Raw genomic sequence first — 26,644 nt, forward strand, 5'->3', positions numbered from 1 at the left:
CAGAACACACTCTGGGAAATGTGTCACTATGTACTCTGCATTGATCAGAAATTCCTACCAGTTCTGGAAAATCCAGTGTGCTTTCAAATATGATTTATAGGTTGCATTTATCATACTCTTAACCTAAGTTACTGAAGTTTCAAATTGCTCAAGGACTTCATAAAGATCCTGTAATATTACACTGTCTGCCTTTTTCTCCTTCTTGATTTTCTGGATGCAAATCAAAGTGTTTTATTTAACTCCAAAAGCAGTGCGGTAGGGAGAAGAGGAGGTATAATGTTTTCAGTCTACTTGCTGAGTAACCAATTTAAGAGGTGAGTTAAGGACGCAGCCTTTCTGAAAGATTCAGATTACAATCTGAACTAATTCCCCAGTACAATCATAGTAATATAACCTCTGATGTAACCAAGTACTGAAGGTGGGTGACCTCTGGGTTTGTCAAGATCACATGATAGTTCAAAATTGTTCATTTAATTACTGTCTAACAAGGGATGTGTGCCAGGCACTATGCTAGTCACTGGTGATACCATAGCCATTAAGATGGGTCCCTCCCTGCCTTCAAGGAGCTTCCAGGCCGATGGGGGAGACAGATTATTGCACAGTAACAACACGGTTTTGGAAATTCCTTGGATTAGAGTATATATGGAGTGCAATGGCAACAAGAAATGAAATTCTCTGTAGACCATGACTAAAAGATATTAAGTCAAGTCCCTTTCCTTGACCCAATTAATTCAGAAGAAAAGAACTTGTTCTTGTGTTTGTGGCCAATTACATTTCTGTCTTGGCTGGCATAATAATTATGATAATGAAAGAGTAAGCATTATGAGGTATTGTGGAGCTATTATACCTTAACCCTTGTGCAAAGATCATCAATCTTCTCAAAACAAGTAGATAGATGACTAATAATTAATGCAACAACCTTCCACTCACATAACTTTTCAAAAAGATTTTTCTCAGTGGGCGGGAAATTAAGTCCTTCGGTAAGATCCAGAAGCATACGTACCAGGCTTCCTTCTTTTCTGTCTCTAATATTAGCTGACAAATAGCCGACTTTTCCCCAACGGAGCTTGGTTTATCATGTCAGATTAAAGGAAAAAAGGAATTTAGATCCTGGAGCACAAATTTATAAGTGACACCTTTGGGAGCAATGAGGGGAGGAGAGGCATGGGCAAGGCCACCCCGCTGGTCAGGGACAGAGCTGTGAATGAGATGTAGGGCTTTTGAACCCCGTCCCGGTGCACTCTACTTCTGTCTATGGTGTCTGAGGACACTTGTGAAAGTGTACAATTTTTATCTATTTTGCTAAAATAAATTATTGGGTGAAAGTTAAAAAAAAAAAAAAGAAGTATCACAAACTCACACCTCACCTTGTCATAAGACAGACATTTTAAGTTTAACATACCCAACATGGACATATCTGCCAAGGATTTTATCATCAAAACGTACAAATAATTAGGATTATTTTACTAATTTCCAAGCAATTTCCAAGAACAGTTCCAGGGTGAGCAGCCAACAAATTCTGGCCAGCAGACTAAATCAAAACAGTGTAACATGTCACTGTCAGTTTTCTCTCAGACAGAAGTATTTCAAGAATCCGAATGCTAAGGAGACGGTGCCATGCTTGAGACGACTACTGAAAGGGATATCGAGATAAGATGATATTAATTTAATTTAAGCAGCAACGCTGCATCATGCCAAGCCCTTGGAAAACACTATCTCATTTCATTCTCACAACGACTCTAAAAGATAAGCTCTCCTTTTTGATCAGATGAATCCTGACTCAAGCTGGATGACCTCTCTAGTCTTTAATTTCCTCATCTATAAAACAACGATAATAATAAAAGCCATTCCCTTGTAAGGTTCTTGTGAGAACTCAAAATGATGGTTCTGAACTGCTTAGCACAGAGCCCAGCACATGGTAGCTGCTAAATAAAAGTAGCTCTTAATAGTGTTACACCCCTGTCTCCTCATCAGGTTTTACAGAAGGTTGTATTTTAGAATTTCTTCTACAACTTTTAGATATAGAGAGCAGGTAAGGTGAAGCAAGAAATTCCAAAATCCTCACATACAACTATGTTAACACTCTAAGTGACTTTTCTTTATTAAGAAACTATGTCAGAAAATCTTAAACTCCTTTGGATTTTTATTTCAAAGACTTTTCTCAGTTTCAATAAGGGAGTGATCCAAGAACATTTAATATAAAAGTTTCAAAGTCAAGCCCAGTAGTAAACATTGGGGACTAAAAATGTTACTGCCAACTCCCCATGTGGAGAGAACAACCTACTAATAGGATCCTACAGACCAAATGCTGATTAGTGAGCTGCGCAAGACGCGTGACTAGCTGGAGCTTGCTGTAAAGATCTGGTCCATGCTAGTTTATCCTTTCTAGTCAGACTAAAAAGAAACATGAAAGAACACCAAAGTTTTGGGAGGAAAGGAAAAAACCTACTTAAACCTCACCAAGTGGTTCTCTTGTTTTCCTGCGTTATTTATGCTTTCGATATACTGAAAGCACAGATTGTACTAAATGGTGCACCCGTTCGCATAGAAATAATATTAAATAGTTCTATTGGCACAATAATAAAAATAAACTAATTAAATCCCACCATTTTAAACATTCTGTCCTTATTCAAGTAAAAACAGTAATGGTGCTCACTAATTGAAGACCTGTGTTTCTAGCGCAGGCTTCTTTCAGGTGGCTCAATGGCCCTAACGTCTGAACGCGTGTCTTTATTATCTAATAGTTCCCCAAGAGAGATTAGGGTAAATGACAGCTTCCTGAGGTATCACAGGGTCAGTGCTGACATTTATGGGAAGAAAAATGCTGGCAACGGGTGAGTGTCCGTGTACCAGAAGTACTCCCTGGTGTCACATTCAGTGTCCAGCAGACGAGACCTCCAAGGATTTGGAACCAGAAGTCATTATTAGTTTTTATATTGACTCAATCAGTTCCTAGCTGGGTGGCCTCGAAGTCACTTCACCTCTTAGCATTTCAGTTTTATCATCTATAGAGGGGACTACTAAATCCAACTTTGCAGGATTGCTGTGAATGTTTTTAGGAAAATTGTTATGATCCTAACACTCTGCCTTGTACTTTGTAGTCCCTCAGTAAAGGATAGCTATTTATATTATTATCATGTTCGTCATCTGCCTTCTCTTCGTCATCTTTTCTGAGTCTCGGTGTCAATCAAAGGGAATACAATTGCTTCTTCCATGGGGTCCCCATGAGGACTGAATAACATATGTGAAGGTGCTTTGTTAACTGTTGGCACTGTGTATTACTCTTGAAAATAAAAATTATCAAACAGACTTGAGCCTCGAAGAAACTCTTACCACTAAGCTACAGTACAAATAATAAGGCTTACAGTCTTTGAAGAAAACTAGAATTAACCTTTATCGGTAGAACTTAGTGAAGTCTCCTTACAAATGGCTTCCAGTGCTTGGATCTGAAGGTCTGTGTGTGTGTGGCAGGGGCGGGGGTGGGGGTGGGGCAGAAGCACAGACAGAGCGCAGGACAGGGAGCTGGCAACAGTTTTCACCATCAGCCCCTTGTGATTACCAATGGGCAGGTTTGGGCCTTCATGTAGTTTCTGCCAGAACAAGAAGGGTCATTCATTTACAGTGCCAACGGCGGGGCAAAGAATGATTTAAGGTACACTTATTCTCAACTACAGCTATCATCAAAGACCCTACTTTATTTGTGGTAGAACACTTTTTTCCCCACTCTTGATATCCCCTTTCGTGGACATTCTTTCCATTCCTGATCATTCTACCCCAGGGGAGATAGCATGAATTAAATGATTGGAAAGTTAAGAGAAGAAATTGGCCTTGCATAACCCAATCCTTTGTCTTGGAAGTGGGCTGACTCACCCTAGTTTTTACTGGCTCCACCATCAGCACTTTGTTTCTTATTTTTAGAAACAGACATTTTAAACTGTGTAGAACTTCCACCACCGGCTCCCACCCACCCACACACACAAACTCACATAAACATTCCTCCTTTAACCTGGTTTTGACTCTCAACTTTCCCTGTGCTTGAACTTCTTCAAATGGAGGTGCTCTCTAATGTTCCGTCCCCATCCTTCGCCTCTCTCCCACTGTACTCTCACTTGGCATCTTTCCTAATCTCATTGTATATCAGAAGTGATTCCTTTTGACTATATGTAAAAAGCCCAAAATAACAGTAACGGAAACAAGAAGTTGTTGTCTCTCATACGTGTGTGAAGCATCATGGTAGGCTGTTCAGGGTCACTGTGGCAGGCCACAGATCTGTCTGGAAACTCCTGTCTCCTCCTGGTGCACCGATCTGCCTGCCATTCCTAGGGGGAGCCCTTGTCCTCAGTGTCCCATGGGGTTGCGAGGGCACCAGTCAACGCATGTGTTTTACGAAAAGCAGGACAAGAACATGATATCTTCCAATTAAGTAGACTTCCCAGAAGTGCCACATACCATCACTCCTTACCTTTTATGTGTCAGATCATAGCTTCATGGATACAGCTAACTGCAAGGAAATAAAAGAAATGTTATCTTTTAGCTGCATGTCAATGTACTTGGCTAAAACCTAGGGTTCTATTAATTTGAGAGAGAAGGGTAGAGGGTCAAACAAGATTTCAGTGCAGCCTGGGCTAATAACCTAAATCTATCTTTAGACTTTCCTTGCTCATGGGTGTAAATTCTCATTTCCAACCACCTGCTTGATTTCTCCACCAATTGACCATACCCAAAGCAAAGTTCATTCTCTGAATTTCTGCATAAGGAATGAACGGCTATTATTGCCCTCAAGTCTGCCCGTACACACAGTGGGAACAGTGAGATTATGAGAGTAAGACTCTTTTCATACAGAATGATACCTAAGCTTTTCATCAGGGCTTTCAAATTCCTCCATACACTGTCCTCCATCTACTTTTGTAGCCTCATTTCCCATCACACACCCAAGCAAACCCAGTAAACTGCAGGGATTCTGGATACGGCATAATTCTCTCAACCCAAAGCATTCTTTTGTATTTGATGCTTTTATTCATTCTGTTTCCTCAGCCTCTGATGTTCTTTATTTTCATCTTTCTTTGGCCAAGTCGTATGCATTCCTCCAGGCTTGCTGCAAATGCCATCTTTTCCATGAAACTTTGTCTGATAATTGGAATTAATGTTAATCTTTCTTCAATTTATTCAGCAGTATGTTGTTCATCATTCTTTCATGCCCTCTTTCCATAATACCTTGTCCTGTAATTATTTGTGCACAAGACTATTTCCCATACAGACTAGAATCTTGTTGATGGAGGAGGTCAGGTTTTACACACACACACACACACACACACACACACACACACACACACACCCAGCCTCTAGCACTGATTTTTTACATTTACTAGGTGGTTAACTCATGTATGCTGAATAAATGAATGTTAATATAAAAGAGGTGCTTTAATTAATCAATCATCCCCTGAGAGCTAAGGATGTGATCCTCCTCTCTGGGAGAAAAGATGCTTTCCAGAGGCAGACATACAGTGGAGAGTCCAGACACAAAGGACAGACAGAACTGGCATCAATTCCTAACTCTGCCACTTACCTGCTAGGTGACTATGGTCAAATGACTTAATATCTGTAAACCTCATTTTTTAAATTGGCTCTCAGGGTTTTTATTTTTTAATTTCTAAATAGAGAGATTAATAACAAATTCACAGTGCTCTTATTATTCCATGCCAACATGTGTCAAGTGCCTACTCCAGTGGCGAACCAATGGCAGGTGCTCAATGACTGTTAGTTTCCTGTCCCATTTCCTCCTCCTCTTGACGCCCATACTAGCAGATAACAGATTGACTAAGGTGTCTTTACCTGGGGGGAAAAAGTACGTAACTGGTTTTTTCATGTCGTATATTTTAAAAGGCTGACAGAGACAACAATAAAAGATAATTTTTTTAAAGAACTCCTAACAGTTTTATCAAAACTATATTACTGAAAATTATTTAAAGCCACCAAAAGAGTTATTCATTAAATGTATCAGATTTTGAAACCAAGAAAAGATGAGAGAGAGAGAGATGAGAGAGAGAGAGAGAGAGAGAGAGAGAGAGAGAGAGAGAGAGAGAGAGCAAAGAAACATAATAAATCCCAGAGGGAGTCTTTGGATTAAGTAACGGACGACCACTAAAGGCAATTTAGAGAAATTATGAATTTTGTGACTTTACCATGAAATTGCAAAAGCCTACATCTCTGTGGATTATCAAACAAATCACTTCACTCAAATACATATTTCTTTCCGTATTTTATAGATTCCATATCCTCTCCTGCCCCTTACTTGATGTTGGTAACTCCTTCTTCCCTAACTGATTAAATGAAATTGAAAACAGCCCCATGTGGATAGTTCTTCCCGCCAGAATTGATCTAAATCTGTCCCAGGCAATGAGGCTCTTCCCTGCCAAGCAGTCTACCTTGATTAGCTTCACAAGTGAGTTCCCTTAGGTTGCTCACCCATCTGTAAGACAGGAAGTCCTGCTTCCCACTACTCCAAATTAGCACTCTGGAGGGCATTTCTTCCAAGCCCAATACCTGCTTTCCTTTGGCAAATCTGATGGGAATCAAGCATTCCTGTTACCTAAGTATTCCTCTGCCAGTTGTTGCTGTGCCTAAGACTCAATGATGCAATACCTACGAGCAACCTAAGCCTGTTTCCTGGTTTTGTTTATCATGTCTAACCTTCGGTTCAAGACAAGGAGCACACTAGCCAATGTATGGCCATGAGGCAGAGCCTAGAGGATTGCTATTTCTGTGAAGCTTCTAGCAAATATCCCCACTAAAATCAGAGGTCATGGGAAGTTCCTCATGACAGATGAAATTGCAGCTTTACAAGTTATCACCCAGAGCTTGGGTTCCAAAAACATTCCTTTGCTCTGTGGCTTAACCCCTGGAATTATCCAGAGAAGACTGGGATCCTGCAGAGCACAATATCTGGCCAGTCCAATAGAAGTGGGTGGCTGTGGGAGACCGTTACACACATTATTCGGGGTGCACTGCCCTTGGTTTCCTCTACAGGTTGTACTGCTTCAACTGTTGCATTTTCCAGACGAGGTACCACAAGAGATCCAAAGAGATGAAGTAATGTTCCCAAGGTCACACAGGTTGGGTTCTGAATTCAGTTCAGTTCAATTTAGCCTTGTGTTGTGAGCGCCTCCTCCTCTGTGCTCAGTGTGAGAGACACAGAGATGAATGAGACTCTCTCCTAACCTTCAGGAGCTGAGCAGTCTAGAAAAATAGACCCACAGGCAACTCAACTAAAATGTATCCTGCTAAGTACAAGATTATGACCGTGTGCAAGGTAGCAACGTGGAATGGAGAAGGGAATGTATAGCCCTGTGGAGAGGTTCGGGAAGGGTTCCCAGAGAAAGTCACAAGTTTCAAAGAATGGATTGAAATTGGCAGAATGAGTCTATGCTGATTCCTTTTTTTTTTTTTTTTAGTGTTTGATATTTTAGTTTATTGAAGGACAGACATAATAAATACTGTGTCTACCTTGAATTCTGTAAAAATGATCATTAATAGTAATACAATAATTATAATCTTAAACTATTTTCTAACTTTACATTGTGCTTTATCTTTCACTTGTATCTAATATTATAACCCCTTCCCATACTATAAGCTCTAAGAAGGGAGGAGCATGTCTCATGCTTTTCTGTGTATCCTTCAGCACCTAGTACAATGTCTCTTGCAAAAACTCACATTCGAATAAATCAAAAGACAAACATGCACACAATCAACTTTTATCTCCTGTTAGTCTAAGCATTACATCAAGTAACTTAAGCAGATATAATCACCACCTAGGTAATGCAAAAAATGAAGCACGCACACAAAGAATTCATTGTTCTTATGACAGCAAAGCTTTAGTGATGGAAGGAACCTGAAGATTCTGGTCTATCTTCATGCTCAATGAAGAATACCATTTGCAGTATCATCTCCCGTCGTTTTTTACTGGAATAACTACTCAGCTTCAAAAAACCAACTCTAATTCAACAACCTGAGTAAAACTCACCCTGACACAATAACAGAAACACACACAAACAATAGTAATATGTTTTTCGAGTACGATACCATGCTTAGGACTTCATAAGTATTATTCCATTTGATGTTTACCACAAGGCTTTAACATAGATATTATTATTATCTGTTCTATTTTAAAGATGAGAAAACTGAGTCACAGAGATTAAATAGCTCGCCCCTGTTCATACAGATTAAGTGGAGGAGGCAAGATTCACCTTCAAGTCTGTATGACTCTAGAGCCCAGGCTCCCTTTTGTTAAATCATGGAGCAAGTACCCCGTATACTGCTTATTTGGCAATTAATCTTGCAATGAAATGATCTCACAGTCCCTTCACTTTATTGTCTTCAACTCTTGTTTGCATATGTTATTGTTATTAAGTTTTCCATATGCTCATGTCTTATTTCCTGAGAGGGTACATATTTATGTCTCCACAGCTTATTTTCCTGTTAGAAAGTTGTTCCTACTGTTTAAAAATTTGTAAATACCGTAAACGACTTAAAATCATAGAATTCTAACACAGAGATATTATGTGTTCTATTGCCTTCGTTTCATAGTTGAGAAAACCTAAAGTGAATTGACTTGCCCAAGGTCACAAAGCTATGAACTTGCAGGTCCATCCATGACCATGAACTCTGGTCCCGTGCGTCAATGTCTGGTAATATTACTTCAGATATTTGAAAATAGTTTCCAGGACCCTCTTAGTCCTCTTAGGCCATGAGGTTTGAATTTTTCACCATCTTAGATACTCTTCTGGTTTTAACCAGTTTTCCAATAATCATGTTAACAAAGATTCTCTAAAGTACTGCAGGAGCACAGAAATGTTCATTTATTACTGATGGCATTTTCACTGAGTATAATCTTTATGTAAAATAATTTGACATTCTTAGTAGTCAAAAATGTATATGCCTTATGGTTTGGTCGCTCCACTTTGTAATAATAAAACTATATCTTACAGAAATAAAAAGAAAGGAAGAAAAATTGATGCAAAGTTGGATTTAAAGCAATTACTACCTAGAAATTACTACCTAGAAATTGGAGAATGTTTGTAGAATAATATATACTTATCAAAATGATATATAGACCAGATAACAATAAAGAAAATTATGTAATTAAAAAAGTAAAATAAAAATGGCATATTAATTGCACTATATAGGGATAAAAAATTAGAATTATAAATTGTGGATCCTCTAAGGTAAAAAAAGTTCTTTGTAAAGTTTTGGTATTTTTCCCTTCCCTGATATTATTGATTAAATCTACTGAAAGGACCATAGCGCCCAGAGGTGAACATAGAGTATAGGGTCGTTGGAGGGAGTGGGAGGAGATGTGTCATGAAGGATAGATCTCGTCAGACTGCATGTCATACTCCATTCTGGCTATTATAAAAAATACCACAAACTGGATGGCTCATAAACAATAAAATTGTATTTCTCACAGTTCTGGAGGTTATAGATTCAAGGTCAGGACGCCAGCCAGCATGGTCGAGTTTGGCGAACACCCTTTTCCAGGTTGTAGCCTGCCAAAGTCTAGATGTGTCCTCACATTGTTGAAGTCTATGCTGATTTCTTTATATTCAGCCAATGCTTCTACTTTTTAAACATTGTTGAGAAACATTCTTGGTTGAAAAATTCCATCTGCACTGTGGGAGTTGTGGTAGAGTGTGTCTGAGAGAGGAAGATAGGGTGTTCCATGGCCCAGCTCGTGTGAAGGCTTCCGAGGAGAGGGAGGAAGGGGAAGAGGCTGAGGGAAGAAAGCTGAGTCCTCAAGACATGAAATTACTCTTATTGATGAGGAGGTTCCCATTAGGAGAAGGACACATCTGCTCAGTGAGTGGGCGGGGTGAACAGATGTTCTACCACCTCTCAGCTATCAACTCCTTTCTGAGCACCTGATGGGGGTCCTGCTCTGCGACCTCGTAGCACCACATACTAATTCCTATGACACCACATAGCGCACTCAATTTAAACTATATGCACGGCCTTTGCCCTGGATATTCCTTCTTCCTAGAATGGTTTCCTCGATGCCTGCGTGCCTAACTCCCTCACCTCCTTCCAGCCTTGCTTCAGATGACTCTTTCTCAGTGAGTCCTACTGTAGCCACTGCATTTCAAAGTGCATCCTTGATCACCACAACTCTACCCCATCTCAAAATCCTCACCCCCCTTACCCTGCTCTATTTTTAACTTTTTCCATAGCAATTATTAACTCCTAATTTATCATATTATTTTCTTCTTTATTATGTTTATTGTTTTTTGCCCATTTCCTCCTACTAGAATACAATAAGCTCCATGAAGGCAGGGATGTTTGTCTCATTGATAGGCTCCAAGCCCCTAGAATCGTCATTGGCACATACTCCATAACTATTTGCTGAATAAATAAGTAAATAAGTGAGTAGCTGAATGACTAAATCCCTTACTTATATTCTCAATCAAGCATTTAGCTCCATGAGGACAGGAAGCAAGCCTCTTTTTTTTTTTTTTTTACTTTTATTTATTTTAAGTGGGTTTTTTCAGGAACCCATCATCTCCAAGTCAAGCAGTTGTTTCAATCTAGTTGTGGAGGGTGCAGCTCACAATGGCCCATGTGGGGATCGAACCGGCAACCTTGTTAAGAGCGCCGCACTCTAAACAGCTGAGCTAACCAGCGCCCCAGGAAGCAAACCTCTTGTTTACTGCTGAGTTCTTAGCAGATAGCACAGTGATTGGCACATAGTAGGCACGCTGTAAATAGCATTGCATTTAGTATTTAAATGACTATTATCTCATATCCATATGTGGAAGTTAGATTACATCCTAAATCAATGTTTTTTACCGGGGTGAGTAAGGAACCATCTGTCCTCTCTCTGCCTTCATTCAATAGATGATGATGGGAGCCCTTATCTCACACATGTGAGATTTTGAAATGACGTTTTCTTTAACTCCAGATCTTCTCTTTCTCAATCCAGGCCTGTCCTTCCCACCCAGTTTTCTGAAAATTCATAGACAAAAAATATTGTAATTTTTTGTCAGTATTGAGGGAGCTCAGTATTGAGGGAGCTGAAGCAATTGCCCAACAGTCTGGTTTTGTGGTATGTGAATTTCATTCCCAACCCTGATACACCCACCACTAGTCGTATCAAATGTTCTTGGATGTCTTTCTCCCCTTTTACACATGTTCATGAGAGAAATGAACTTTCTCCCACAGCTCTTCTAAGCCAGACCAGGCCTGCTGATATCACTTGTCAGTCAGCATATACTTAAAAGGAAGTGTTGTTGGAAAGCAGGAATGGGCTTGCTTTGTTTATGCTTCAGAGAGCAACGCTAGAAAAAAAGGATGGAATTCACAGGGAAGAAATTTAGATTTGACGCAGTTGATAAATACTGAGCACCTACTGGGTTTTAAAAGTTCTTGTGTATGTAATTGTCATAAGGATTCTGTTGGACAGAGGTTCCTGGCCCTCATTCAGCGCCTGCACAGACCCAGGTACAGGGATGAAAATCACACAGCTGCTTCAACGGCAGAGCCACCACTTCTTTGAACCCAGGACTATCTGGTGTCCATGTCTCGTGAGCTTTACATGAGTCTTCTATATATAAATTGAAAGGTTTAAATTATAATTGTGTATCAGCAACAATGAAATTCCCTATCATTATATTTCTCCTTTTTCTCCACTGCCTGCTTACTAATTTCTGGCTGTAAGACCCTACAGAGTGAATACCAAAGCTTCAGTTACAAATAAAAGGCTACAGTCGGACCTGTGTCGGCCTTTCTGAAACATCTTCATTAATATGTCTTGATTGCCTGACCAACAAGGCTTGAACATCGGGGCTTTTCTAACTGTTATAACACCTGGGCTGCTTATTCTGGCCATGATCCTCTTTCCCATATTTCGTTTTCTGAGTATCCAGCTGATGGCATTCGGGGGAGAAGACAATGATTTTCAGATGATTGATCTTTCCAACCCCATCCAACCCTCAAACCTGAAGCACTGTTTGCTGCAGTCTGTCAAGCCCTGTCTGGACGGGTTCAGATTTGCCTCTGCTCTCCTCAGACGTGGGGTTTGCTGGGGAAACTGTCAGTCAGCACTGCAGTGTAAACCAACCTGACAGATTGCTCAGACACCCTGAGAAAGAAGGAAGGCTGGACTGGGCCTCGTCCCTGAAGACTCAGATGATGAGTTGTCTGAAACGATCAACACACAGGCCTCCAGACACACGAAATCGGCTCATATGGTGTCCCTCGGGGAGTTGGGAGCCCCGGAGACACAGGATAGAGAGACAGAGGGAGTTGCTGCCACTGGAAGTGATGCTTCTTCCCAATTATAATCAAAATGCCTCAACTGCAAAAAGGCCCAGGCTGTGAGGATGTCTGGTTGGTACCCAATCAGTTCCACCTTCAGCCATGACAGTGACTGCCTGATTCCTTGGGTACAATCAGTGTTGACATTTTCCCAGCCTCCTCATTCCATAGAAGGAAACAATGCAGAAGGATGAGAAGAGCATCTTTAAAGAGCACAAACTTGCCTTTTAAGGTTATAAATTATTAAATGACATAACCGATACGCTACCACAGTCCATGGTACACAGTGCATTTATGCTCCTATAAAGTGGGGATAATGCCTGCATTATAATGGGTATCTTTTGAATCACAAATAATAAATACCAAGAGCAGTGCCTGTCATGTTGTAAGGCCTACTGTGTGCTCAGTCGTCACTCAATAAACAATGGCATGTTGGTTAATAGCCTCTTAGCAAGGACTGGGAGAGGTTAATGTGTTCTCACCCTCTAAGACTGGTTTGCTGGTCACTTTAGCCCCTCTTTCCATTGTCGACAATTCATTATTGAAATAAATGGGGAAATAAGTGGTCAGGTTAGAACTGAGTCTGGACGTGATGACTTGTCCACAGGGGTGTGTGTTACTCTTCCTTAAGGAGATGGGAGAAGTAGTCAGGACAGAGTCGTGCTTCCCTCTACCCTGCGGTAACGTAGTCTGACTTGGAAGATGGGAACATTGCACATATGTTCATCATTTCCTCAGAAAGACAGGGAAGCTGTGCTGGATGCCACTCAGGCCTTCCTTACCTATTGTTTCCGACGGCCCAGGCCTTTATAGGAAAGAAAATAAACTGTTGAATTCCAGGGATTGCCCTATGACAAGTCTAGGTAACAGAATGGATAACAGCAAATAACTTTGATTGGGCATCTGCTATGTGGTAGACTGTGGGGTCGGAGGAATATGAACCATCTCTGTCCCGCATGCTTAAACAAGCTAGAATTTGCAAATGTTAAAAAAAATCACAATACAGGGTGATATAAGAGTATACGAGAGGGGCAGTTAACTCCCAGTAAGGGTGTGAGGAGCGGAGAAGAAGTGGTTTTGGGATTGATGGAGGAGATGACCCACGACGATTTTTCACAATGCAAACACAATCCGATGAGAGACGTGTTAATATCAGCCACATGGAAAGTTACCTCATTGCCCCAAAGTGTCTTGCAGAACAGAGGCATAGAACACGACAGCTGAAACACAGCTTAGAGAATTTTTGTTTTTGGCATGTTTATTATATCGAAGCTGAAGGACAAAGAAGGCAAGTAACTTACTCAAGAACACACAGCCAGGTTAAATTGACTCCAAAACTGGAACCCTGCTCTCCTAACTGCATCCAAGTTTCTTCCTACTTCCAGATTGCCTTCTCTGTTTTTGAAACACTTATTTATCAAATTCGTAAGTGGGTGAAGGAATGCTTTTAAGAAAACAATTGGAAATAGATCATTTATAAAATAAGAGCAACTAAAGTCCAGCTCACTCTGCTCCTAGTCTAGCAGTACTTCCCACATCCCCCTGGAGGGAAAATGTTTTGAGAAAGTTAAAGACACCGTATTGCATTCGCCTTCTGATACTTGTAGAGAAAAACTTTCACTCATCTCTAGAGTACGGAAGGGGTGAAGTAAAGGAACTATCGGCTGGCAGTTATTGTGCTAAATGTTTTTCCTGTGCCATTTTGTTGAATCTCTGCTGAGATTTAGGAATGGTTAAGCCCATTGCATAGATACACTCAGACTCACATTAGTTCACTGATTTTCTCAAGGACACTCAGCTAGGAAGGGGTGGACTCACTTGAATGTGTCTCTTCACTCCAACCTCTGCATTTTGCACTATCCTCAGCCACTTACATTCACAATGGACATACCCATCCAAGCCAGGCACAGTGGGAGGGAGAGGAGAGAAGACTTCATCTGGCTGCTTTTGTTCTTTCTCCTGCTGCATGGAAAAGTGAGAACCAGGTCTCATCTCATCAAGCCAAGGGCCTCGATTTCGAGAGACTGAGAAAACTAAGTTGAAGCACTCTGCTTCTTGGATCTTAAAGTTGCCATAGAAGCAGCACCTTCTCCAGCCCAAACAAGTTCACAGCACGCAGGGGAGGAGTACCTTGCTGGTTCATTTGTTCCTTTATAAATGCACTTGCAAAGGCTCTATGCAGAGGCTGGACCTGGGAACCTCTGATCTTCAGTAACTTATGATCCAGCAGAAGAGATGAGACATTTTCCGGTTCAAGACTGGCTGTTGTGGGCTTCCATGAGAGGAACAAGCAGACAGCTTTGCAGCTTAAGAGAAAGAAAAGGCTGTTTCTTTTGTGCCTCAGTTTCCTTATCTGAAAATAGGGACAGTGATATTTCTCTCACAGGGTTTTGTGCAAATTGGATGAAATATAAATGTGAGAAATTAAAGCCTTAAGTTTTTTATCTGCAAAGTAAAAATAATGATACCTGTTTCTGAAGCTATTTGTGGGGATTCAGTAAGGTAGCATTATGTGAAGGAAAGGCACTTTGCTCATGGCCTGGCCAATAACAGGCACTTGGTAGGTTGCTGTTATTGTTGCTGAGTAGTTTTCATTCCAAAGACTCTTTGACAGAAATGTCAAAGGGGTGGGCTTTGCCTCCTACCTGCCCTCCGTTAAGTCATCTGTTACTCGTCCTCTGTTATTAGTTTTCTATCACTGCTATAACAAAGTACCTTCCTCCATCCCCAAATGCAGCAGTGACAGTGGAGTCCTGCTCACATGACATCTCTCTGACCTATTCTTCTACCATGTCTTCCAAGGATAAGGACGCCTGTGATTAGCTTGGCCCCACCCAGGTAACCAGGATAATCTCCCCATCTCAAAACCCTTAACCCCAGTCACATCTGCAAATCCTTTCGGCCATATAAAGTAACATATTCATAGGTTCTGGGGAATAAGGTGTGAACATCTTTGCGGGGGAAGGGGAAGGGGATTATTCTGCCTACTATGTCCTCCATAACCATGAGACACATCAAGTGATGTTTCTTGTTCTTCGTGGCTCTGTCCCTGGGAGTTCTCTGCACCCTCAGCATGCTGTTATACCAGCCTTAAAGTGGTTCAGCCAAAATCGATCCTTTGACCTTTGACCAACATGGAGAAGGCCCCTATTATTATGGTCCAGGATTATCAAATATTCCTACAATCTAAGCCCAAAAGAGAATACCGGTGTTTTGGGTTGGAGAGGGTTGCTTGCAAAACAACACATGAGCTGGTGTAGCAGGAAGTTCACAGGCCTCGCAGAGGCAGCTTTTGAGTTGAGTCCTGCTGACCACTTGATAGCTGGTGTGACTCTGGACATGTCGCTTGAATTATCCAAGTCTGTGTTCTCTCCTCTGCATTACAGGACTAATATACGCATTGCAGGGCAGTTGTGAGAACTGAATACACACCTAGTAAACGACTCAGGCCTCTCTCCTGAAGTCTACTCCATGGAGTCATTCATTATAAGTGTGATCATCAAACCATGAAATCCTCGGTCACGAGGTCTAAGAACAACATTCCCAATCAGGGAATCCAAGCTGGGCTTTTGATTCAGACACATCTAACTATGTTTGAATCCTGGTTCTGCCACTTACTAACTTCTTTTCATTTCAGCTCTTTGCGTCTCATTTCCTTCATGAGATCAAAAACGCACACATGGCAGGACTGTTATCAGAAATAATAACAAAGGGAAATTCATTCTGTGTTGGTGTTGGGCACTTTGCATGCATCATCCCATTGTTGGATGTCCATAAGGGTTTTTTGAGTTAATGTCATCATTATCGGCATTTCATAGATGACGGAGTGGTCACCTGTGGTCAACAGGCCATCTAAGAGGGTTAAGTAACATACCTGGAATTCACAATGAGGAATGGCAGAGTTGGGATTTAAACCCAGGTTTTTTCTCTTTCCAAAGCTTGGCATATAACCCATATACAATCTTCCTACCCAGTAAATTGAGAGAGACAATGAATATAGAGTCTTTACCACATTGTAGGCACTTAATAAGCACAATTTCAATCAGGTGCCCAAGTATCTCACAGCCTTGTCGCCCAGCGGGGAGGATGAGCTGCTTCACTCGGCCCTTACCAGACTTCCCCGGTTGGCATGGGGCCGCCACCCACTGAAATGCAGGAGGGGCAGGAGGAGTGGGGAGCCATTATTCATGTCTAATTCCACTTGTCTAACGGCCTTGTTAAAAGCACCCTGGGTGGAAAGTGTGAATCTTAATGGCATTTTATAAAAGTTGCTGTGATGAATTAACACATAAACAAATTAAAAACAGTTTATCACTTTTTAACTTAGGTGATGGGGCACTGTAGCATTTTTCCCAGATGTGAGGATCCATTAATATCCAAAGGAGCTAGAAGCTGCTAAAATGTGTCAATGCTTGTTTTGGGGGACCTGGCAAGTCTGAATCAGTGTAATCTTAGAGGGGAAGTTTGTCTGAGAGCAATAGCACTCATGGAAAGCACCTGTCGCTGAGTCCCTTCTTCGAAGACACTGATGGTTGAAGGCAAAAGTGGGAAACCTCCCCTCAGAGATTCTTGGGACTCAAATGGAGCACAAGAGAATGAATATTTGACCTGGTGGGGACCTCTGGGAACAGTCTCGACTCCCCATTCCCTTATGAGGTATGATCAAAAACTACAATGAATGTTTAAATTTTAAAAATGTATTACAATAAAAGACACATTGCCATTAATCTCCCTCAAAATATCCCTCCCCCTCACTTCGAACACACTTATCCCAATGTTCTTGCCACTTTCTGAAGCAGTTCTGGAAGTCCTCTTCCATGAGTGTCTTTAGTTACATTGTCATGGCTGCCTCGATGTCCTGAATGGATTCAAAATGTTTTCCTTTCATGGTCATTTTGACTTTGAGGAAGAGCCAAAAGTCGCACAGTGTCATATCCGGTGAATAAGGTGGATGAAGACACACCATAATGTTTTTATTCGACAGAAATTGCTGTACCAGAAGCGATGTGTGGCACGGAGCATTGTCATGATGGAAGCTGCCCATTTCTCAAGCCGTTTTCTATACACATTGTTTCTTAAACACTCATAAAGACACTCACGAAAGAGGACTTCCAGAACTGCTTCAGAAAGTGGCAAGAAATATGGGATAAGTGTGTTCGAAGTGAGGGGGAGTATTTTGAGGGGAATTGATGGCAATGTGTCTTTTACTGTAATAAATTTTAAAAATTTAAACATTCACTGTATTTTTTTATTACACGTCATACATATGGGGATGCTGAGGCTTGAGAGAAGCAGGGCTTTTGAAAACCATCTGAAACATTTCCACAGACCCTGTATTGAGGATCTACTTAGTGCCCAGTGCTATAGTGAGTCCTGAGGATAGAGAGGTGTTTTAGATGTCTGTATACACAGTCCACAGGGTAGCTATGCTAGGTGGCACATTTGGGACCCAGGTGCCCTGCTTCAAAGCCCAGTACATTTTTCAGAATAACAATTATAGTGGTATTAATAGCTAACCTTTATTGGGTATTTGCTAGTGCCAGGCTGGTGTTGCAATACTTGACGTATTTTATTTAATCCTCACCAAAACTCTTTGAAGTAGCTGCTGTTATTATTATGCCAATTTTATGGTTAAGAAAACTTGAAAGCTCAGAGAGGTTAAGTAACTTGTTCAAGGTCACCCAGTTAAAAAGCTTCATACCCAGGCAGGCTGACCCTAGAGCCTGCCTTCTTGGCTACCACCTGCCAGGTTTCCTGATGGCTTTTCTACCTCCACTCCCCACGCTTTACATCCAGAAGGAGCCTGGAGCCAAACCAGAGGTTTAAGTATTTTTAAGATAAGAAATTCTGGGACCAGAACTAAAAGGTAAAGGAACTGTGTGGGGAAGAGGGGATCAGCTTTGAAGGCAGGATTACAAGTTGCTGGTGCTGCTAAATTGTGAGCACGGCCAGAGGGTAACAACCTGGGAAATGGAACCTGATAATAAAATGGCCAAGAATGTGGATTTTGAAGTCAGACAGGCCTCATTCTAGGTTCAGTCTCATACACGCTTTCACGTGTACACGTGACCTGGGGTAGGTCCCTTAACTTCCTGAGTCTCCTTCCCTCATCTTTAAAACAGGAATACCAATTTTTACATTTAGGGGGTTTCTATTGTGGGCTGATCAAGTAGGCACCCTTTGCTGGCACATTCCTGGACTCCCAGAAGAAAAGCGAGTGTAAGTGATATTGTCAATACAGTTTAGGCACCGTGAGCCATTCTTAATCGGAAATGGTGAGAACGTTCCCCAAATCTAAGTTCCCCAATGTCAGCCCCTAAGGGCCACCCTTGCGAGCAGGCCTTTTTAAGGATAGCAGCCTCACGACTGCTGTGTTAACTGCTGTCTGCACAGAGTAGGATTTGTGGGAAGAATTTTATGAGTATACACTCAAAAGGGAAAGGGGCGAGAACAATAACAGCAGCTCATCCTTGCCGATGGTCACTATGGGCCAGGCACTGCTGTGCATGCTTTACATGTATTGCTTTACGTACCACTTCATCCAGACAACAATTCCTTGATGGAGGGACAGGTACCTAGTTGTCGTTATCATCCCCAAGTAGCTTGCCTGGGTGACCAGCTATATGACTAGTGAGAAGCCATCAGCAGGACGTGTCCCTAACAGTGCGGCCCCTCAGTCTGTCTTCTTTACTGCTATAGTCCAGTCCGCTACAGTGCACCTACCAGGGCCTGGGTGCTTCGTATGTAGTATTTTATTAATGCTCACAGCAGCCGCATGGGAATATAGTTAGTAGACTAATGTTGCATTAAAAACCTTTGGCTCAGGAATGTTAGCTAATTTACACGTATGTCACATCACCCAGGCAGAGATGTGGCAGCATCAGCAGTGGGTCTCTGCCCTTTCTCAGCCCCCTTTTCCTGTCTGGGGCTTTGCTGAAGCCTTTGGGAGGGAATGTGCTGATGGTCAAGGTGTAAATGAGTCATTCTGGGAGCTGGTACTGAGAAACTCCCCCCATATTCTATCACTTGGAAACAGAGTTAATGAAAGAAAGGGTTGTGTTGCAAAATAATTCAACTTCTGCAGTGTTTGAGATCTCTAGATGCTGTCTTCAGCTCTTTTTGGTTGCCATGACAGCAGATGTGACATTTCTTTCATTATTAAAAAAAAAAAAAAAGGACAAGAACTACACTTGGTCCTCAGTGATATTAGAAAAATCTGTTTCCCAGATCTAGCTAGTTTTTCTTGCCTAATGATTGATTACACTCTAGAGAAATCCTTAGAATGGAATCAAAGGGGAAGAAACAGGAAGGTGGCAAAATCTGCTTCTCCAGAGAAATTGTACGCTGTGTGTGTGGTGGTGGTTTGTAAGAACGGGGGATACAGGAGGAGGTGGGCAACACAGGACTTGAGACAAAACTGTCAGATCCTTAAGGCAGCAGTTGGTTACTAAGGTCTCGGTCGTCGTTTTAATTCTGCTTCGAACTCCCTCACCCCACCAGTCACATATTACAGTGTGTTGGGTTTTGCAAAGGCTCAGCAAATGCTATTTAGTGGGGCAAACATTGTACATACAGCAAGAATTACAATTCAGAGTGATAAATGCCACGATGAGGTAGGCAAAAAAATTTGTCTTGTTCACATAATTTTGATCTATATACACATAGATACACACACATAAACATAGATGTATCTATTTTCTTGATGGCATTTTGAGCATTTATTCATGTCATTATATCAACCTCTGCAACCATCCAATTTCAGTGATAGTTCAATATTCCAGTAAGTGGAAGGCTCACAGACCCCTGTGAGTGGGCATTTAAGTTGTCACCATTTTTCCCTGTCATAAAAGAAAGAGTTCTACAGACTGACACATCTGAGATGATTTGTTCATAACACAAATGCTTCATTCAGAAAGACGCCTATGCTTCTTTTCATTATTTCCTTTGTGAGTGTGTGTGTGTGTGTGTGTGTGTGTGTGTGTGGTGTGTGTGTGTAACTTAAAAATTTTGATCGTAGTGGGAGGGGGGAAAATCTCACTTAGGTACTAAACTGCCTTTACATCTCCTATTATCACCTTGTCACAAATGATGGTCTTCAAGAAAAGTACCCTAGTTTTAGGAGTCTAGAGGCTCTCGCTGCAACTTCCAAGGACAAGCAAAAACTAACCTCAATTTGTGACCAAAGCAGTGTGAGTGTGGACTGAGATTTGGGTGTTAGTCCGGGGAGTTAACATCAAACGAATGATGGGTTCTCGGGGCAAGAGTGAATTATCAAAACTGTGAATCCTAAATTTGTGCTGCCAGAGATTCCTAACGACATCCTCTCTTGTCATTTCCTCCAGAGCCATGTTTGACTATGACAAGAGCAAGGACAGTGGGCTGCCAAGTCAAGGACTTAGTTTTAAATACGGAGACATTCTCCATGTAATCAACGCCTCTGATGATGAGTGGTGGCAAGCCAGGAGAGTCACCCTGGAGGGAGACAGTGAGGAGATGGGCGTCATCCCCAGCAAACGGAGGTAAGGATGCTTTTTCTGTTTCAGAGCCTTTGCTTTTCAGCTATCCCGGGAGTGTCGATGAGGGAGGATGAAGATGTGGCAAACTGTTCACAAAATGTCTATCTGAGTGGGCTGGTCAGCCTGCAGGGAAATTGTCAGTGGTGGCAGGCAACACAAATTAAATATTCTCTTCACATTAGGGTTTTACCAAAACTGGTGTCTGTGATAAGACATAAAGGAAGACGATCTGCTTACACTGCCTTCCTAAAACTTTTACTAGCATTCCGTGTTCACGATTATGGTTATCAGCTTGTACACTGACTTACAAACTCGGAGGGCTTCCTCCAGAGGTTCAAAATATACCAGACAATTTTTTAGAAAGGCCAGGTAAAAGCCAAATAACGAATTTTGTAGAAAGGTGGAGTAAAAGCCAACTAAAGACTATGTACTAAGCTAAAGTCCTAGTTATATCTATTACTTCCAAATACTAATGGAAAACAACTAAAAACCTCCATTCCAAGTTCAAATGCCTGGGATACGAGCTGTCAAAGATCTGGTGAGGTTGAAAGCCTGGGTTCACAACTATTTTTCACTCTTTTCGTTGCTCCTGTTCCCCGCCCCATCATTCCCCACTTCCACTCAGCTATTCAGTTCCATATGTGTCCTTGGTCAGGAGTATTATGCTCCTTCTCGTCTCAGCATTTCCTCAAATCAGCTTTTGAAAGACAGGAATATACTTCAGAACAGTCAACTCCTTCATCTGTCCCAGCAGCTTCTACTCATCACCACCAGAAAGGAACTTTGCTTCCCACCAGTGTCCTTTTGGCACTAAGATATTGTCTAAAAAACAAACGCTCTGCACCCCAGAAAAGAGATGTGGTATGAAATCAAAGTCAGGAATAATACTTTTTCCAAGCAGTCACCAGGGTTTTTCAAGCTGCAGATTTCTCCAAGAGCTCTCCTCACATGCAAACATCCCAAATAACCATTGTAAAAAAAAAAAAAAGAAAGAAAGAAAAGAAAGAAAACCCTCAGGGAAGCTGAGTATTCACGTGCTGTCATACACAAAGTGATCCAGTGACTGAGCACAAACCATATGGAAAGATATCAATTATACCCAAGAATAACTGTGGGACATTTGCACCCCAGAAAAGGCTGGTCACCCATCTTTCTCTGCCTGTGGCCACAGGGTCTGGGAGGAATGTGGGGGGGAGCAGCAGGCCAACTGACTGTTCCAGAGCTGCTCCCTCACCTTTAGTGGGGAGGAGTTGCAGAGAAGCAACTAAAACTCCAGGGAACTCCTCACTTCCCACACCCATGCCTACGACCCTCCCACCAGCACACACTTCTCTGGGTCTCTTTAAACCTCTGGGCTCCTGGATAATTGCCTGACATTGCTTTGAGAAGACATTCTGCGTTTGTTTCATGGCTTATAGTGTTTTCTGAAAGATGATGTATTCAAAGCAGTTTCTCTCAGTTCTGGTTTATATTCTGTGTTTCTCCTTTTCCATTTACTTAAAAAAGAAAAATGTCAAGGCATCATGCATTTTGGTTTGCTTTGATTTAATTAAATCAGAGCTGTCAGAGGGAGACTGTTCTGTAGAAAAAGGAGCCATCATGTTGAATATGGCCCGAAGGGTAGAGGAGGGAAAGCTATGTGGGCATAGATTCAACTCACTTTCAAGAAATTCTTTTGCTAGTCAGAGCTGCCTAGAAATGGTATGGATTACCTGAGAAGATAGTGAACTGAGACAATGGTTTTTGCACTAAGGGAATACTATGAAAACTTAGATATGCCCATTTCCCGCCCAACCCCTCCCCCACTCATTCCCATACTAAGATTCTAATTCAGTCCATCCAAGCGGGTCCTGGAAATCAGTGTTTTTTTGTAAGTTCCCCCAGGTGATTCTGATAATGGAAGACCCAATGTAAATTAAAAAAGGGATTCAAGTTTTGGATGGGAGAGTTGAACTATGTGATTTTTCAGACCCTTTCCAACTCTGAAGTTCTATGATTCTAACCAATTTTGTCCATAGCCCTTCATTTGTTCAATTAAACATCATTTTCACCTCAAGGAACATTCTCAGTGCTGTTCCTCTTCAGGTAATTTTCCACCTGTTGGTGGTCATTGTTAAGTTGGCTATCTCTCCCATTTTGGATGAAACCCATTTTAACAACCATGCTACAGCTGGAAAAGAAGTTTGTCTAGTGAGTCTAATATTGATATTTATTTGTATTGTATCTCATGAAGGGTATAGTAGTTCCCCCCTCCATGTGTATGTGCACACACGTGCATGCATGTGTGTGTTTATAGCTGTAAATGAATTTCTCTCAAATTTTCTCCTTAGGGTTTTAATTTTTTCCAAAAATGTAAAATTATCGTTCCACATGTTTAGAACAGTAATACATTTCACTGTCGAAAAGTGAAAGACTTTAGAAAAGTATAAAGAAAAAATAAAAATCATTTAAAATGGTATCCCAGAGTTTTTGTGCACTTACGTTAATGCAATTTAAAATCTGTCATGCGCCTGTCCTGGGTTCCTCTCTAATACTTTACTTCTAAATGAGGTACCCTCATTTCACCCTACATTCAGCATCTTAAAACTATAGCTCAGAATAAATGGTAGCTGGTACAGATATGATTTAAGATTAGCTTGGGGTTATTTTTTCAATTCTTAATTCCTCTCTAGCCCCTTTTCTGAGTATAGTTGAGGCAGTAGAGCTGATCTGGAAAAATGGATCACATCACTGTGTAACTTGAACCCTTTACAAAAATGTTTCTTTGTTACGATTTCATGTAATCATTCCAATGAAACCGAGATGCAAATTATTGCCTTCCCCCTCCCTTCTTTGAAGATGGTGAATAAATTATATTTACCAGAACAGTCCTAGAACATGCTAGACACTGTTCTAAGCCCTTTATAATTAACTTATTTAAACCTCAATAACACTAGCACAACCCTATAAGGGAAGTGATATTCTTATTCCTATTTTATAAATCAGAGCAGTTAATTAATTTGCCTGAAAATGCCCAGCTCGTAAGTGGCAGAACTGGGATTTGAATCCAGGCTGCAGAACTAACGGATGCTCTTAATCCATATGCAATCCTACCTCCCAACGTTACAAAAATAAGACCTGACAAAATCTAATCCATCAGGCACTGCCTGAGCAGCATCTGTGTGCCAAGCTCTGTCATGGAGTCACAATCTGGAGCCCAACCTTTACGGAGCCAACACGTCACTATGGCTCAGCTACGCTGGGACGAGCAATGAGAGCTATATCGTCAAGAAAAGCACTGGCCTGTTCTGCTCAGGCTGCGGTAACAAAACACCATAGGTTGGGCAGCTTAAACAATAGACTTTTATTTCTAAGTGTTCTGGGGAGTCCAGAGTCAAGGTGCTGGCTAATCGAGTTTCCCGTGAGGGCCCTCTTCCTGGTTGGCATATGGCCTTCTTGCTGTATCCTCACAGGGCTGAAAGAGAGATTGTTTTTCTTATGTCTCCTCTTAGAAGGGCATTAATCCCATTCATAATGGCTCCACCCTCCTGACCTAATTATCTCCCAAAGGCTGTACTTCCACAGACCATCACACTGGGGATTAGGGCTTCAAGTGATAAATTTGGGGCACAAACATTCAGTCCATAGCAGGTATTAAGGGAAGCGAAAAGGTAGCAGCCAGAGGGATGAATTCCATCTGATGATAGCACTGACTATTTATTGTGTCAGGTGCTTTCAAATACATGACTTCACTTAATCTTCACAATGGCCTCATAAAGAACCTGAGGGTCAGAGAAGTTAAGTCCAAGTCACTTGCCCAAGGATGCATAGCCATCCTGTCTCTCTGGTAGCAAGACCACATGGCTTTCCACTACACCGAGAGTACACTAGGAACCCTTGTATCAGAAACTGTGCTAAACTATTTTCTTGTACTATCTCATTTAACACTCACCATAATTTTTGAAATCTGTGTTAATATTCTAATTTTACCAACATGAAACCTGAATCCTGAGAGGTTGAATGATCTGCCCTAAGTCCCAAATCTAGTAAGTGGTAGATGCAGAATGCAAACCCAGGCTTTTGTGATTTCAAAACCTGGACTCAACACAGAAGCTCTGTTTTCTGAGACTACATAGTTTGTGAGTGGCCAAGCTAGAATTTGTTCCACAATCTCTTAATCCAAGTGTCATCTCTTGGATGACAGTTTACAGCTAACATTGGATAAGGTTTTACTCACCTAGCCTTTGTAACAAGCCTGCGGCCAATAACTGTGGCATGTCAATTCTCCTTGCAACAGGGCCTTGTGGAGAACAGGCAAAGGAACAGCCAGCACCAAATGGTGTTTCCACCATCCAGCGCTCCAAGCCTGATTTCATTATGTGTTTGGCCAGACCCTGAAAATGCCAGATGGGAATTGGGTGAGCGGGCAGAGGGAGACAGTTGGGCTCATTAAAGCATGACCATTTGGTACTCTCTGGAGATGCTAGGTGTCAGAATTGATTGCTCAAATTTTGCCATCCAGTTTATATTTTCAGTATTTTGGTCAGTGACCAAACTAGGGCAAAGAAGATTATTTCTGCTTCAACAACCTAATTAATTGCTTGCCTCTTGAGTATGGGAGAAATACGGCAGTCCTTCTCATCACGATTCAGTCTTTCTATACAGGTGGTCCACCATTTCCTTAGGTAAAGATCAATGGACCTTAATATCTATTTTTGCCAAAGGAGTCTTACTTAGTAAAATAATTAGAGAAGATGATGCTAAATTTACCAAGTGAAAAAGTCATGAAATGGCAAACAACTTCTTATCAGAAACACTGGTTGTTTGGGCAAGTTGCTTAAACTCTCTGAGCCTGCTTTTCACATCAAGGCCCAGAACTAGTAGCCTCCTTGAAGGTTCGTTCATTCATTCCTTCATCCATTCATTTCACAAAGATTCTTTAAGCATCTACTATAGGCCCAGCTCCATCGTAAGCGCTGGATCACTGGAAAGATTATAGATAATATAGGTAATAAGGTGCTTAGCACAGCTTCTAACATTTTTTTGCATACTCAAATGATGGATATTTTCCTTTCTTTAGCTGTTGAGCTTTTGGTGCTCAAAAGAATACAGCATTATTTAGAGCCCCATTCCCTGGTCCTAACTCTCGTTTCCACAATACGCTATCAATTTGCATCCTACCTGCACTAGGAGAGAGGACGGGGCCGAGGCAGATAAGGAAGAAAAGATAAACCATAACCACTGCTACCAAGGAGAGAGGTTTGCAGAGAACTCCAAGAGTCAATCAATGTGGGCCTCTGTGATGGGAAAGCAAGACTATGCTGGGGTTTCAGTGAACATAGATAGACTACTGAGGAGAGAAATCAGTTCCGCGTTTGTGATGTAATGTTGCAAATAGGCATTTACTAGTTAACCTCAATTTCAGTGTTAAAAGCAAATTTATTCTGAATGTTGAGGCCAGCCTGTTATGGTATGTTTTTACCTCAATGATTACGTGCTTGAATTTGTTTACGGTTTATTTAATTTAGGACATTTGGGATATGGGGATACAAGGGAGAGGGGTTGGTTATCATTTGCGGAAAACTCAGCCCAGACTTCTAAGGAACTGTATTGGCCTTAAAATAGTGTATGACCCATCCCAAATCTCATGTTTTTTGAGTATGTGCATTGGATAAAGGAGGCATGGAAGGTTCTTGAATGCTGTTTCTCAAATGGAGTGGATATGGGCAGACACTAAAATTAAGTATTAGCAAATACACATTCAGGCCCTATTTCTACCACTTTCTAGTTGGGCAAGCTTCAGGTCTCAACGTTCCCAGCCTTTAAACGGAGTTGATAATATCTAT

General features: G+C 41.4%; 1 protein-coding gene across 30 annotated transcripts in view; it reads left to right on the top strand.

The window, feature by feature from the left end:
- Positions 1 to 26,644, top strand: part of DLG2 (discs large MAGUK scaffold protein 2) — a 1,894,072-nt gene that overhangs the window by 1,803,714 nt on the left and 63,714 nt on the right. For all 30 annotated transcript variants that reach the window (XM_088791538.1, XM_088791536.1, XM_074335659.2 and 27 more), the window contains one exon: positions 20,646 to 20,822. In XM_088791538.1, coding sequence (XP_088647664.1) covers positions 20,646 to 20,822 — 177 coding nt within the window. The remainder of the gene's footprint in view (positions 1 to 20,645; positions 20,823 to 26,644) is intronic.

Source organism: Rhinolophus sinicus, chromosome 14, assembly GCF_057876585.1.
Source record: "Rhinolophus sinicus isolate RSI-liver-muscle chromosome 14, RSI-T2T, whole genome shotgun sequence".
NCBI lineage: Eukaryota > Metazoa > Chordata > Mammalia > Chiroptera > Rhinolophidae > Rhinolophus > Rhinolophus sinicus.